This window comes from Dipodomys ordii, unplaced genomic scaffold (assembly GCF_000151885.1).
Source record: "Dipodomys ordii isolate 6190 unplaced genomic scaffold, Dord_2.0 Scaffold4, whole genome shotgun sequence".
Classification (NCBI taxonomy): domain Eukaryota; kingdom Metazoa; phylum Chordata; class Mammalia; order Rodentia; family Heteromyidae; genus Dipodomys; species Dipodomys ordii.
In genome coordinates this window covers 32,800,976-32,815,796 of record NW_012267220.1, presented here as the reverse complement: position 1 = coordinate 32,815,796, position 14,821 = coordinate 32,800,976, and the positions used below count along the sequence as shown (strand labels likewise).

Here is a 14,821-nt window from a genome sequence, read left to right as displayed (position 1 = left end):
TTTTCTTTTTGCTTATGTGGTGCTGAGGAATCGAACCCAGGGCCTCATGCATGCAAGGCAAGCACTCTACCACTGAGCCACCTTCCCAGCCCTCTGGTTAGTTTTTTGAGGAACCTCCAAACCATGGCGCCTGGCTCCTATACCTATTTTCTAATGTTTCTCCTACTCCATCTTGCAGTAGTTTGAAAGTCTCAGGTCTGATGTTGAGTTCTTTGATCCATGTTGAGTTGATATTGGTGCATGGGGATCAAATTTTAGTTTTCTACATTTGGATGCCCAGTTTTCCCAATGCCAGTTATGGGAGAGGCTATCTTTTTCCACCCTACGTTTGTGGCTCTCTTGTCAGATACCAGATAACTGTAAGTGTGTGGCTTTATTTTTACAACCTTTGACTTTTTGAGATAGGATCTGATACATAGCTCAGGCTGACCTTGAACTTACTATATAGTCAGCCCCTTTATATTCACAGATAACAGATTCCTGAAAATGTGTATCAGGGTCAAACATAGTTTATAGTGTTCTTTTTCAGCATGGTTTTGGGGATGTTATGGCCCATTGAAGCTAAGCATATACTTGATTACTGATCTACACTCATGACCTCTTAACAGAAACTTTAAAAAAAGAAAGTAATAAGCCAACTATTGGTAGCTCACAACCTGTACTTCTAGCTACTCGGGAGCTGAGGAAGATTGCAGTTCAAGGCCAGCCTGGACAGAAAAGTTTGTGAGACTTGGTTTAATGGCACTTGCCTGTCATCTCAAGCTTCATGGGAGTCTGAAATTGGAAGGATTATGGTTCTGAGCCAACCCAGGCAGAAAAGTCCATGAGACCCCACCTCAGCAGAGGAAAGCTGAACAGGGTGGTGTGCACCTATCATCCCAGCAACCATAGAAAGTCTGAAATAGGTGGATTGTAGTCCAGATGCACACCTAGTCAGGAAGTAAAACCCCATCTCAAAAAGAAAAAAAAGAAACAGCAAAAAGCAAGGATGCAGGTGTAGCTCAGTTGGTGAAGTGCCTGCTAGCAAGCACAAGGGTCTGAGTTCAAACCTCAGTACTGCCAGTAAGTACAATAATAATCACTAGATGTTGAATGACAGCATGTTGTTTTACTGCAGTCTTTTTTATTTGTTTTGGACTTTCCTTGTTTTTGGAAACAGGGTTTTGCTGCGTGGCCCCCAGCTGTCCTCAAAGCTCAAAACCACAACCTCCCTGCCTCCTTCTCTTTAATGCTGGGGATTATGGGTGTGCACCAACATGCCCAGCTTTGCTGCAGTCTCTGAACATCATATTGTAGCATTTTAAAAAATTTCTTAATTTGGTAATTTTTCATAATTGAGTTCATAATGTTTTAAAGTGTGGTAAGCACTTTCTTTGAGGCTGAAGATTTTTGTCCCTTGTAGAACATTCAAAATATTTCCATTTTTATTCACAGTGGTATATCTGTGAATATACTATTCTTTATATCTGCTCTTAGGACTTGAATTTTTCTACATTTGCTTCATTTCCATATAGTAATAAACACAAACCATTAGAAATGGTTGTAAAGGTTTGTTGTTTGTTTTCTCTGTGTGTGTGTATGCTTTGGTTGTTCTGATTTTGTTTTTCTTTTTTGTTGCCTTGTTTTGGTGGTAATACTAGCATTTGAGCTCAGGGTCACTTTTGAGCATTTGGTTAGTTTTGAGATAGCGTCTCACTTTTTGCCCATATACACTTCTGGACTGGAATTTGTTTTATACTTCCCATTGTAGCTGGGATGACAAACATGCACTACCATGTTCAGCTTTTTCCATTAAGATGGAGTTTGGACTTTTATGCCCAGGCTAGTCTGTAACTACACTGTTCCTGATTGAATCCTCCCAATTAGCTAGGATTATAGGTGTGAGTCACTGGTACCCTGCTGGTTTTCAAACTGTTAAAGCCATAAAATCATTTCCTCAATGAAATCTTACCTTGAAACCCAATATTCAATATGAAGTAGAGCTGATATTCTGCTTTACCAATGTCGATGAAAGAAAATGTGCCATAAACTAGCCAAGAGTACATAGTACGAGATAGTACAGGCAAGATGGGACATTCTTTTATCCCCCCCGGTCCCTCACCTTCAGAGTAACACCATAAAACAGTACAGAATTCTCCAGTGGCAGATCACAAAGCTCACTGTGTAGGAAAAGCCATCTGGGACCAACAGTGCACTGTACATGAATATACAGACCAGCCTGTATCTTTGTGAGAAAGAACCGTGCCGTGTCCATACTGAGGAACACAACTCCATAGTAAAAAGCAGATGTTGACACATAACACTTTGGGTGGTCTTAGCCTGAGTTTGATTTTGTTGTTGTTGTTGTGCTTAAAATAAAACACAGCCCCATTGGATTACATATTGAGTAATTCAACTTGAAATAACAAAATTCTAGTGATGGAGAGCAGCTTAGTTGCATGAAGTAGAGGAGGGATCGGGGATGGATGGGATGTAGAGAAGAGAAGTGGCAAAGGACCACTTCTGAATGTTGAGTGTAGCAGTGTTACTGTACTTTGTGTGCACACATACATATACATGTGTGGAAATAATGTAGCATTATGCTGATTATATAAGATGTTATCACTGGGGATAGCTAAGTGAAAGGTACAGATATCTCTGCACTGTTTTTCTAATTTGGCATAAATACTTCAAAGTAAAGAGTTTAAAGTTAGATGACAGTGGCTCATGCCTAGTTACAATATATTAGAAACAGTTTCAGATATTTTCCAGCTTTTATCCTTTCTAGACCCCCTTTTCTTTGCTACTCTAGCTGTAAGCTATCAAGATCTGTGAAACTACAGTCTCAAAGATGGGGCCCAACTATATCATTATACTTGAGTGACATCAACTTTATGATTCGTTTTGTTAGCAAGAAAAGGCAGAGTGACACCTTTTGAGGCACTTATCCTGAAAACCAAGGCCTTCTAAATGCCCATGAATAAATAAAAACCATTTATTTGTAGCATTGAAATTGTATTTTCAGGATTCTTTCAATTTGTTGTCTTGGATTCTGCATGTGTTGAAATTTGTGTTGTAATGCATATATCAGTTTCCAATGACATATTTCATGCTTCTTGGCAGGGTGAATTTGTAAATGAATATGTTGGTGAATTAATTGATGAAGAAGAATGTAGACTACGAATCAAGAGAGCACACGAGAACAGTGTAACTAATTTTTATATGTTAACTGTTACCAAGGTAAAATTGCTTTTGGGGGGGCGGTAAGAAAAAGGGACTTTTTAGACTTATGGCTTTAAGTTGAACTATTTCTTTTAATTTGATGCTTTCAAGCAGATGGTGATTTTCAGTAGCCAGGGGTACTGTCTACTGTGATGCACAAATTATATCATGACTGAAACCTCTACATGCTGTGTGAGATAGCCAGAAGCAGGGCCAGCATCTCTGCATTGTCATCCCTGAGCTTAGTCCCAGCTCTGTCGGTCACTGAGCCTGGGCCCTGTTTCTTTATCACTGATGGAGAGAATCAGTTTTGACTCCCAAGTTATAAACTCCCATTAAATTTCTGATTTAGCAAAAACTAAATTGTTCTGTATAAACTGTTAGGGAAACAATGAGTTGTCATAAGAAAAATGACAGTAAAAATACTAGTCCAGTATCATGTAATTTTTACACTACATCTCTGGTTACACTTCATTTTCTCAATAGTACTCTGATTTATACAGATAAGAAAATGAGATTGAGATGTGATAAGAGACTTGTTGAATATCTTGTGGAAATATTAAGAGCCAAGACCAGTGCCTATATTTCCTGTGTTCCAGACTATTTAAAGGGTTTGATCCCCAGCACCACTGGAAAAAATAAAATATTTATTGGCATATAAAAATACACAAATGCCATAGACACATTACACACACACACACACACGCACACACACACACTGAATAAAATAAATAGCTTAAAATACAAATATAGAAATCATTTTTACAAGGTGTTTTTTTGGTTGGTCATGGGGCCTGAGCTCAGCTCTGAGTACTATCCCTGAATTTTGGTTGGTCATGGGGCCTGAGCTCAGCTCTGAGTGCTATCCCTGAATTTTGGTTGGTCATGGGGCCTGAGCTCAGCTCTGAGTGCTATCCCTGAATTTTTTTGCTCGCGTCTGCTGTTCTACCACTTTGAGCCACACCACCACTTCTTATTTTCTGGTGGTTAATTGGAAATAAGAGTCTTGGGACTTTTCCCATCTGGGATTCGCACTGCGATCCTCAGATCTCAGCCTCCTGAGTAGCTAGGATTAAAGGCGTGAGCCACCGGCACCCATCTTAACAGGCATTTTAACTGCTGTCACTGTTGTAAAGTTTTGCAACTTTCATAAACATGTTACATGAGCATAAATGAAGATGCAGGCTTTTTGTAGTACTCAGTCTGCCTCTTGACTCCTATCCTCCCTGCTGGAGGCCCTGCAGACAGCTGATGACACTCTGAGCCTGTCAGGAGTGTCAGAGTTCAGAGGCATTATGCTCTCTACTGCGTGTGGAACTGCAGTGTAGATGAAAATAGAAAAAAACGGGCAAACACGGCAGTTTATCCACACAGTAGCCTACTTAGCAAACTAACCTCCAGGTCTTCATTTCTGTCTTTGTGGTTGAACCTTGTCTCCCCTACACCAGTTTTCCTTCCTGCTCAGAGCAGGAAGGCAAGGCTGGAAACAACAGTAGAGGAGTTATCTGAACTTGGAGAAAATACATCTGAGTCCACTTATCTTCAAGTACCATTTGTCTGTGGTCTGTTTCTCTAAGCATACTTTCAAAAAAGTTAAGTTCCACTTTGCCCTAATCACTTGGCTTGACAGTCATCTAGTAGACTGGTAACTGCATAAGGAGTGTAGGTCAGGCTTTTAGTGTTGGCAGGCATGCAGCATCTGGGAGCACAGGCTGCTGCCCTGTGGCCCTGGACAGACTGGGTGAGTTTCTGCAGTAGACTTACACTGAGTTTTATGTCAAAGGCATCTTTTTTCTTTTCTTCTTGAAGGACCGTATAATTGATGCTGGCCCAAAAGGGAATTATTCTCGTTTTATGAACCACAGTTGCAATCCAAATTGTGAAACACAAAAATGGACAGTGAATGGAGATGTTCGAGTTGGGCTTTTTGCTCTTTGCGATATTCCTGCAGGTAAAGAAAGTTAACTTGGGGCTGGGAATGTGGTAGAGTGTTTGCCTAGCATGCATGAAGCCCTGGGGTCAATTCCTCAGTACCACATAAGCAGAAAAAGGCAGAAGTGGCACTATGGCTCAAATGGTAGAGTGTTAGCCTTGAGCAAAAGAAGCTCAGGGACAGTGCTGGTGCTCTGAGTTCAAGCCCCAGGACTAGCAAAAAAAAAAAAAAAAAAGGAAAGAAGAGAAAAGAAAAAGTTAACTTGCTCCCTGGGACCTTTACTAATAGGGAAGGCTGACACTCAAGTATTTATTCAAAAAAGATGGCATGGCCAGGCACCGGTGGCTCACACCTGTAATCCTAGCTACTCAGGAGGCTGAGATCTGGGGATCGCAGTTCAAAGCCAGCCTGGGCAGGAAAATCTGTGAAATTCTTATCTCCAATAAACCACCAGAAAACCGGAAGTGGCACTGTAGCTCAAGTGGTAGAACGTTAGCCTTGAGCTGAAGAGCTGAGGGACAATGCTTAGGCCCAGAGTTCAAGCCCCACGACCAAAAAAAGAAATAAAGATGGCATGTTAATACTTGGAATTTGGGTGTTATCTGCAAATGAGAAGTAAAATACTGTGTCCTAAAGAAAAAACAGCAAGAGCCAGGCAGGATTGCATATCCACTCATTTTAAACCCACTATTCTGGGAAACCAATTCCTGACTCCTCCAAATTGTTGCTGTGTGTATGATGTAACCAGATGTCATAAGCTGTTGTTTTCCTTCCTTCCTTCCTTCCTTCCTTTCTTCCCTCCCTCCCTCCCTACCTCTTCTCTCTCTCTCTCTTTCTCTCTCTCTCTCTCTCTCTTTCCTTTTTTTTTTTTAATGTCAGTCATGGGGCTTGAACTCTGGGCTTGGGCGCTGTCCCTCAGCTCTTCAGCTCAAGGCAAGCTTTCTACCACTTGAGCCACAGCACCACTTCTGGTTTTCTGAGTGGTTCATTAGAGATAAGATTCTTATGGACTTTCTTGCCTGGGCTAGCTTTGAACCGCAATCCTCAGATCTCAAGTAGCTAGGATTATAGGCATGAGCCATCAGAGCCCAGCTAACACATTAAAAATAATTTGCTTTTGTTAGCATCAACTGACTTTGTGTCTTCAACTTTTGAAAGATCTTTGTTTCACACTATACAAAAGCCTGGGAAGCTGGAGCTATCACTTTTCATTTGTCCTTCCCCTTTCCTTTGCAGGAAAATTTAGGTTTGTCTTTATTACATATATTTAAAAATTGACGCGAACAGAAATTCTATAGTTAAGACACATTATGTTTTTTGCTGGTACTGAGATTTGAATTCAGGGTCTCAAGCTTGCTTGGCTTGAGTACTGTCTCTGTCACTGGGGCCACACCTCCAGCCTAGCATTTTGATGGTTATTTTAGAGATGGAATCTCAAGGACTCTTTTGGCCTGCATTACTGGAGATTGAACCCAACGCCTTGCTTGTCTACCATCCCAGCCCTAATTTATTTTTACTTTGAAACAGGGTCTTGCTAAGTTACTAGGCTGACCTGGAACTTACCTTGACCTTGTGATCATCCTGTCTCTGCCTCCTGAGTACCTATGATTGTAGGTGTTTGCCACCATACCCTGTACTAAGACAGATTTAAACTCTTTGGGAACTCTGGATTAGTCAGGCCCAGCTGGAAGACAATGTAGGAAGTCCGAGTTTGAACCTTTGAGTTTTTGGTTTATGTAGTTAGCCTTCATTTTTAACTATGTTGGGTTCATTATATAAGGCATTAATTACTGCAAATAACATAGTCATAGTTAGCTTCAGTGGTTTTCTCGAGCATAGATCACAAATTCTTAGCCTTATTAAATTGTTTTCAACCACATTCAGGATATTTAGTATTTAGGGTATTTAGTATTCTTGTACTTGGTGGATGGGGATGTTAGAATTCTGTTAGTTCTTTAGTATGAGTGTGGCTTCATTTCTCTTCATCGTGACTTAAGTATGAATAATTATTTCTCTTACATTTTAGGGATGGAGTTAACATTTAATTATAACTTGGATTGCCTGGGCAATGGCAGAACAGCATGCCACTGTGGGGCAGATAACTGCAGTGGTTTTCTAGGAGTGCGGCCAAAGGTCAGTTGCGCAGAGGGCACGAGGCAAGGGGAGATACAAAATGGAGCTGGGCAGCAGCTTATATATGACTGCCTCACAGAAAGGCTGCTTTATGTTGCAGGCTATCGGTACTTTACCAAAGGTTAGCCACTTCAGCTTTCTAATGAAGTCTATTTTAGTAAGGCCTGTTAAGTTCTAAAATCACATTTTAAATTTACTTGTGTTTGTTTGTGGGGGGGGGTGCCTCAAAGTTGGGGCCTGGGTGCTGTCCCTGTGCTGTTTTTGCTCAAAGCTAATTCTCTTCCATTTTGAGCCACAGAGCCACTTCCAGTTTTTTTGGTGGTCCTGCTTGGGCTGACTTTGAACTGCAATCCTCAGATCTCAGCCTCCTGAATAGCTAGGATTACAGGCGTGAGCTATGGTGTCCAGCCAAACTTACTTTTATAATGATGGATGTTGTGGTATTGTCTAAGCATTAAACTTGCTTCAGTTAACCATCCCCCTTGTAATGAAAGAAAAAAGCACTATTTGGAAGTCAGTGAAAGTCTTGTTTTTATTGGGGTGTTTTTAACAGATAAGTCCATCTCCTGTTGGTAGGAGAGTTCTCATTTCTATGTGAAGCTTCCCACACTGGGGGTGACCACTGAAACTGAGCTCCTTCTCTTCTGCAGACAGCATGTGCGTCAACAGCTGAAGAGAAGGCAAAGAATGCTAAGTTAAAGCAGAAGAGACGGAAAATCAAAACAGAACCAAAGCAGATGTATGAAGATTACTGTTTTCAATGTGGAGATAGTGGAGAGCTGGTCATGTGTGACAAAAAAGACTGTCCCAAAGCATACCACCTTTTATGCCTTAACCTGACTCAGCCACCATATGGTAAGTTAGACCTTCGAGTCTTTCTCTACTTACATCTTTGCCAGATGTGTGTACCTTAGAATGCAAAATAAAAAAATGTTAAGTAGCCGGGCGCTGGTGGCTCACGCCTGTAATCCTAGCTACTCAGGAGGCTGAGATCTGAGGATCACGGTTCAAAGCCAGCCCGGGCAGGAGAGACTGTGAGACTCCTATCTCCAATAAACCACCAGAAAACCAGAAGTGGCGCTGTAGCTCAAGTGGTAGAGCGCTCGCCTTGAGCTGAAGAGCTGAAGGACAGCCCCCAGGCCTAGAGTTCAAGCCCCACGGCCGACCAAAAAAAAAAGAAAAAAAATGTTAAGTAAGCTGAGCACTGTTGGCTCACGCCTGTAATCCTAGCTACTCTGGAGGCTGAAATGTGGGGATTGCCATCCAGGCAGATAAATCTTATCTTCAATACCCAGCAAAAAGCCAGAAGTGTGAGGGAGTAGTAGTTGTCGTGGTAGAGTGCCATCCTTGAGCAAAACAGCCAAGCAAGAATGAGAAGCTGGGCTGGGAAGTGGCTCAGTGGTAGAGCGCTTGCCTTGCATGCATGAGGCCCTGGGTTCGATTCCTCAGCACCACATAAGCAAAAAGAAAAAAAGCCGGAAGTGGCACTGTGGCTCAAGTGGTAGAGCGCTAGCCTTGAGCTGAAGAGTTGAGGGACAGCGCCCAGGCCCAGAGTTCAGGCCCCACGACCGGCCCCCCCCCCCAAAAAAAAAAAAAAAGAATGAGAAGCTCTATATTCAAGCCCCAATACTGGCACACACATTAAAAAAAAGTTAAATAGAAAAAATAACATAGTCAACAAAAGTAGGCTATTGAGAAACCTGTCGTACAAATCTGCGATACTACACAAGTAGCAAGAAGGATTCTTTAGTTCTGATTGCCCTAGGTAGGCAGGTCACCGTTTGGCCTCTGTGGTCAGAAGCTCACATCATTCTAGATAATATTCCTAAATGTATATTTGGCTAAATTTGGAGTTGGACACACTTGGACTCAGTCTCCAGTCAGGGCAGAAGGCGGGGTTTTGGTCTTTCCTGTGTAGCGAGGGCAGGCACTAATGGGTCTTCCTCCTCTCCCCCGGCATTAGGAAAGTGGGAATGCCCATGGCATCAGTGCAGCAAGTGTGGCAGTGCGGCCATTTCCTTCTGCGAGTTCTGTCCACGCTCATTTTGTAAAGAGCACGACAAGGGGGCTCTGGTTCCCTCTGCGCTGGAAGGCCACCTTTGCTGCTCCGAACATGACCCCCTGTCTCCCGTGTCATCGGAGTACTGGAGCAAGATCAAGTGTAGATGGGAATCTCAAGATCATGGAGAAGAAGCAGGAGAATAAATGGATGATGATTTCCTCCCCTTCCCTTTTTATTTAAATGAAATGAAAAGAAGCAAGCAAGCAGATAATGTGTTAAAAAGAAGAGACTGTAGTACAGATAGCCGTTGCCATCAGAACTGCCTTATTAACAAAAATAGGAAATGGTTCCACAGGCAGAAGTAGTTGGTATGTCTGGTTTTTCTGTTATATTGCTTTGGGGATTCTTTATGGAGGGTTAAATTCCCTTGGTTTTTCCTTGCCTTTTATTGTACTTCAAATCCTTTGCAGAGTGGGGCAAAGAAGTGTCTTTGCTTTTAAAGAAAAAATTGAAAAGGAAAGTTTTGTTAATGAGATGGCTTAAAGTCTTAAATGTGCTCCTTGGTTATAGAAAGCAAAAGTAGCATTCCTTTATCTTCATTTTTACAAGTTTCACAAAGTGTGTTTCAAATGGTCTAATCAGTGTGTGTGTGTGTGTGTGTGTGTGTGTGTGTGTGTGTGTGTGTGTTCAGTAAGGAATTGGAGGGAAACCCTCTAGAAAAGGGTGTGACCACTTTTTGTACCTCTTTCCTGAGCGGTTGGTGGGCTGACTTCTTTCCCTTCCACGTCTTTCGCAGAAGAGCTCTGCAAGTATTAAATCTGGCCTTTTGGAAACCAAGGCCTCACTGCCTTTGTGTTCTTAAAGTAGGTGGACTTGGTGATACGGTATCTGTACCTAGAAAGGCAGATGGATGGAGAAATGAATGTGCTCACTGATTCTGAAATATCATCCACTGGTAGTGGGCTTTTCTGAGACACTGCATATAGTTAACATGAATGCACAGTGGAGTGTCACTCCCATCCTCTGGATGCAGGATGAGGTAGCTAAACAGAGATGCAAGGCACAAACTAGAAACTGGATCTTAGAATTCCCACCTTTTTTTCCAATTTAGTATAGACCCATTCAGACTTAGAATTAATGGCATTTTGTTTTCTGTGTATTTCCTTGTTCCAGTCAGACATTTCCTTTGCCAACTGACCATTCAGTCATGTTTCTTGGCAAAGCTACACAAGTGAATTGGAGTTGGGTTCGAATGGATCTTTTTGTGGGGGTTCCTAATAGGAACGGGGTAAAAGCAGTAGGACCATCCTCACATTCTATGTAAACAATTTTTTAGTATTACCTAATAGTTAAAATTACCCCTGTTTTATAAGGGGAAGAAGTTCTACTTTTACAGGGTATATAAAAACTATACAAACACTTCATCTTAGCAAGCATGTGGAGAAAGCTCCCAAGAAAGTCAGTGTTAGCCAAAAGAGTTGACTAGGATGTTTGAATCTTACAGACCCAAGTATATTGGGTATTTGTCTACAAAATCACCACATATATTGCTTAGGAGTGTGTATATTCAAGTATTCCTTGTATGAAATCCTTAGTAATGATTGTTATTACACCATATAAATAGAAGTCTAGGGTTAGCCTGAGTGAATATTAACTTTCTCTGTGAATTTGATTGCTTACAGATGCTGGTACCTGGTAGCATTTATTTTCCCTTAACCTAGTTACCTTATGAACTTCAGGAGGGTGGACGCTCTCCCACATTCCTTCAGTTGTGTTTGTTCCATTTTATTGTCTATTTAGAGCTCTTTCTGGAAAGAAAAAGAGCTATTTGTGCCTCTCTTTTTTGTATAAAAATGTGCAATTATACTGGATTTTCTCTTACAAAGAATAACAGCAACAACACTACAATTCCTATATGTAAGCTCCTAAACTGCCATTTGCCTGATTATAGTCATTAATTCTGGGGAGACTTATTTGGCTTCCAGTAATTTTGTTGATTAGATATGATCCCCAAAGAAAGAATAAAATGGAAAATTCTACACATTACCAAGTCTAATCGTAAAAGTAATGTGAAATAAACAGCTCATGAAAACACTAGACTTTGCTCTTGAGCAATTACATGTAGTTTGATGTCCTTTTAAAAATAATTTAAGAAAATCTAGGTTTTATTGTACTAAAGTCTTATTTTATATAAATATATGATAAATATATGTTTTTTTAAACTTACTAACAAGAATTTCCTTTAATACAAATGCAACTCTTGTTGGAACTATCCAAATGATATTGTATCTTGTTTTCTTTTCAAGTTAATGCTATTTAATATCTGATGACTTTTATATAGTGAGCCCAGGTATCATGTACTGCAAATACCTTAGGTTGGAGTGCTTTTATGTAGCTTCTGCACTGGGCCACATTTTGTTTTTATATCTGTAACAACTCTGCTCTGCAGAGACTTTTTAAAAAATTTTTTTAATGAATAATAGGATTGTTCTGTCATTTCAGAAATCAAAGTAGAAAACTAAATAGCTAACCACAACTCCAGTGTTTGAAGGTCTAAACAATGGTTTTGGTCATGCTAGGGCCAAGGACCTCCCTGTTGACCACTTCCATAAATCATGAAAGCAGCAAGCTAGTGGTCTGTGGGTAGACACACACATGTACTGTGCTTGCCTGTTCTGCTTAATCAGCCTCAAGTTGCTGTTTGTTCATTTTAAAATCTACATGTGACCATAGCATAAGTGGTTGGTTTTTGTTCCTGCCCCAAATGAAGTAACTTTTAAAGCAGCTTGGGATCACGGTGGTGTTTTATAACCTCATGTGGATTGCTTGGAGGGACAAGTGAACATAACATTTTTGAGCATCAGCAAAAACTTCAGAAATTGGATGACTAAGAGTTAAATATGGAGCAGGAAAATCTTCCTAGGCACTGCAGGGAAAGCAGGACTGGCATGTGCACACACACACACACGCTCCAGGCTCTGTGGTCTGCTGAGCAGAAGGGAAGATGCCCTTTGCCCCTAGCATGCAGAAGCAGCTGGGGGCTTCATTTCAAGTCAGCTCTGGAGATCACAGTGAGGTGGGGTTTACTTTCATTTTTGTTTTAAAGTTCCCACACTGTTTCCTCACAAATAAGATCTGGCATAAGCTGTTGAATGGACTGAGTTTTAAAATCATGAAGATTGCTGTGTAAGTCAGTAACACATCTGAACACTGAAAAGATAACTGGAGAAAGGGGAAAATGCTGCCTCCCCTTTCCTGCCACTACCATGTAGTATATAGAAACATGCCTGTAAATAATGTAGGACACAGATGGTATCGCATCATGTGATATGATCTCAAATGGGACAAGATTCCATGAAATAGCCTCCTTTTTGAGTTGTTTCTTGCATGATGTATTGCAAGCAGGGTTAGACCCAGATCTGCAGTCCAGAATGGAATCCCCGTACTGCCATGGACTGTTGCTTATCATCTTTAAATGCAAAGCTTTCCTTTGAGCATTCACCATAAAGACAAAGTACTGCCAGTCACACACCATGTCCCTAACAGGGTAAGAAGACAAGTAGCCCTGAGTCCTTACAAGCTTGCAAAGCTTGTATTTGCAGTACTTCATGCAGTAACAGTGAGGTGATATAAAGTTGTTTTGTTGCTGGGCAATGCAGACTAGAATTAATTTTTACAAGGTCGTTGTATCTATTTCCCTCCACTTGTCCAAGCTGCTGCAAACAGGAGGTGATCAAATGGACCGGTTTCCTTCAGTTTAGGGCCACCTTGAGCTGGTCTCTGGTTGTTAACAAGCAAAAGGTAGAACTTGGCTCCCTTTTTAGATGGAGTAGGAAATAGATATAATTAGGCAGCTCTGCAATGTATTCACCAATATTGAATAGTTGAAGATTTGTATTACTGAAATCTCATCCTCCTTTGCCTGGGATGGGGCATCAAGGGTTCTGGAAAAGAAAAAGAGTTGTAAGAGTAAGGGAGGGGAAAGCTGATGTTTACCACAGGTACGATGTAGTCACCTTAACACTGAGACCTCTGCCTCATTGAATTCAGGTTTTTTAAGTACTTGAAGCTCTTCAGATGCTCTTTATTTTATAGTTTCATTTTAAATTTATGAACTACAAAGCATTGTTTTGTATACTGTTTTAAAAATATCCTAGTCTCTTAACCCTCCTTAACTGGGATTAAAGACCAAGTTCTTCAAATGGGGGAATATATTCATAGTTGATATCTTAGATTTATTGTCTACCTTTGGGGAAGAGACTCTTGCATGGATACCAGCAGCATTTTTATGAAAATTTCCTAGTAAGTTTTTTATTTTGTCTATCTGTCAACCCTTTTCCCAAGTACCTCTTTTCCTTTTTAATAAATACATGCCTGTGTTAGGGAAAAAATATTGCACTTATGTATGTTACACTCCTACAATGCTGTGTGTAACTTTCAAAAACACATTTCCGTTTTCGTGGCTTTTTGTCAGTCCATTGAAAATTGACAAATGTGAGCACTTGTGGTACAGATGTATGAAGGGGGTAGAGGAAGAGAATTACCAGTCCTCATTAGGCTCTAAAAGTCATTAACATGTAAGTAAAAAGGGAAAACCGGATAGTTGCCAAAGTCATTATTGAGTCCTCAGTTTTCCTACGAAATGGCTCCATGGTAACGAAGCACCTTAGCTTCCCGATGCCCACAGCTGTGCCCACAGCCTCTTCATGTGTTGCAAGTGGCTCACAAGCGTCAGCCACATGGCTTGTACAAGATACAGAGTATTTAAAAGATAACCTTGTCCATTTAAAAGTGGGCTGAATAAATTTGCTTTTTTGCTGTTATTAATATTTTTTTTAATCTCATTGGATGGAGGTATGGCTCAAGTGGCAGAGCATTTGCAAGGCCCTGAGTTCAAACCCCAGTACCACCCAAAGAGAATTTTTAAAAAAGGATCTGTTTTGTTACATGCCCTATGTGGAGATGTTGTTGGCACTAATTAACCAAGATGCTAAATGATTACAAGTGACTGAAAAGATCATCTTTTTATATTCAAGGGCATGTGCATTTGGAAGTAATGACAAATTCATTTGTACCCACAGTAATGTTGCACAACAGATACCTACAGATTCCCTTTCATTTTTTTTCATATGCTTTACATAATGGCCTTTGTAAAACTGTTATTTCTGTAATAAACTTTATAGATCCTATGAAATGTTATTTTGCCTAAATCTCTTGAGACTTGAGTCTAATAACAAAGCATCACTATCTATCCATTAATGTCAGAGTTTCTGTGACTTGCCTAGAAGCTCTTGACACTAAAGGATTCGTGTTAATTCTCCCTGGGAATGTTCCACTAGGGGCATTACTGTACATGACTCCATGCTGCCACATCGAGTTCAAGATGTCATATTTTGAGGATTTTGATTGGCCTGTTTTATTGCAAAGTGTGAAGCGTGCAAAGCTTGGTTAACCTGTATATAGCTAGCTTATTGTGGACTAGTTATAGTGCACTTAGGATTGCCTGTAATATCTAAGCTTCTAACTGATGTTGTACTAGTAGGAACATGTCA

General features: G+C 40.6%; 1 protein-coding gene across 1 annotated transcript in view; it reads left to right on the top strand.

Moving 5' to 3' along the window:
- Whsc1l1 (Wolf-Hirschhorn syndrome candidate 1-like 1) overlaps positions 1-10,178 on the top strand; it is a 121,027-nt gene extending 110,849 nt beyond the window's left edge. The window contains exons 20-24 of the mRNA XM_013025388.1: positions 3,103-3,219; positions 5,011-5,152; positions 7,161-7,267; positions 7,918-8,122; positions 9,231-10,178. Of these exons, the coding sequence (XP_012880842.1) occupies positions 3,103-3,219; positions 5,011-5,152; positions 7,161-7,267; positions 7,918-8,122; positions 9,231-9,472 (813 nt within the window). The 3' untranslated portion in view covers positions 9,473-10,178. The remainder of the gene's footprint in view (positions 1-3,102; positions 3,220-5,010; positions 5,153-7,160; positions 7,268-7,917; positions 8,123-9,230) is intronic.
- The last annotated feature ends 4,643 nt before the right edge of the window (positions 10,179-14,821 follow it).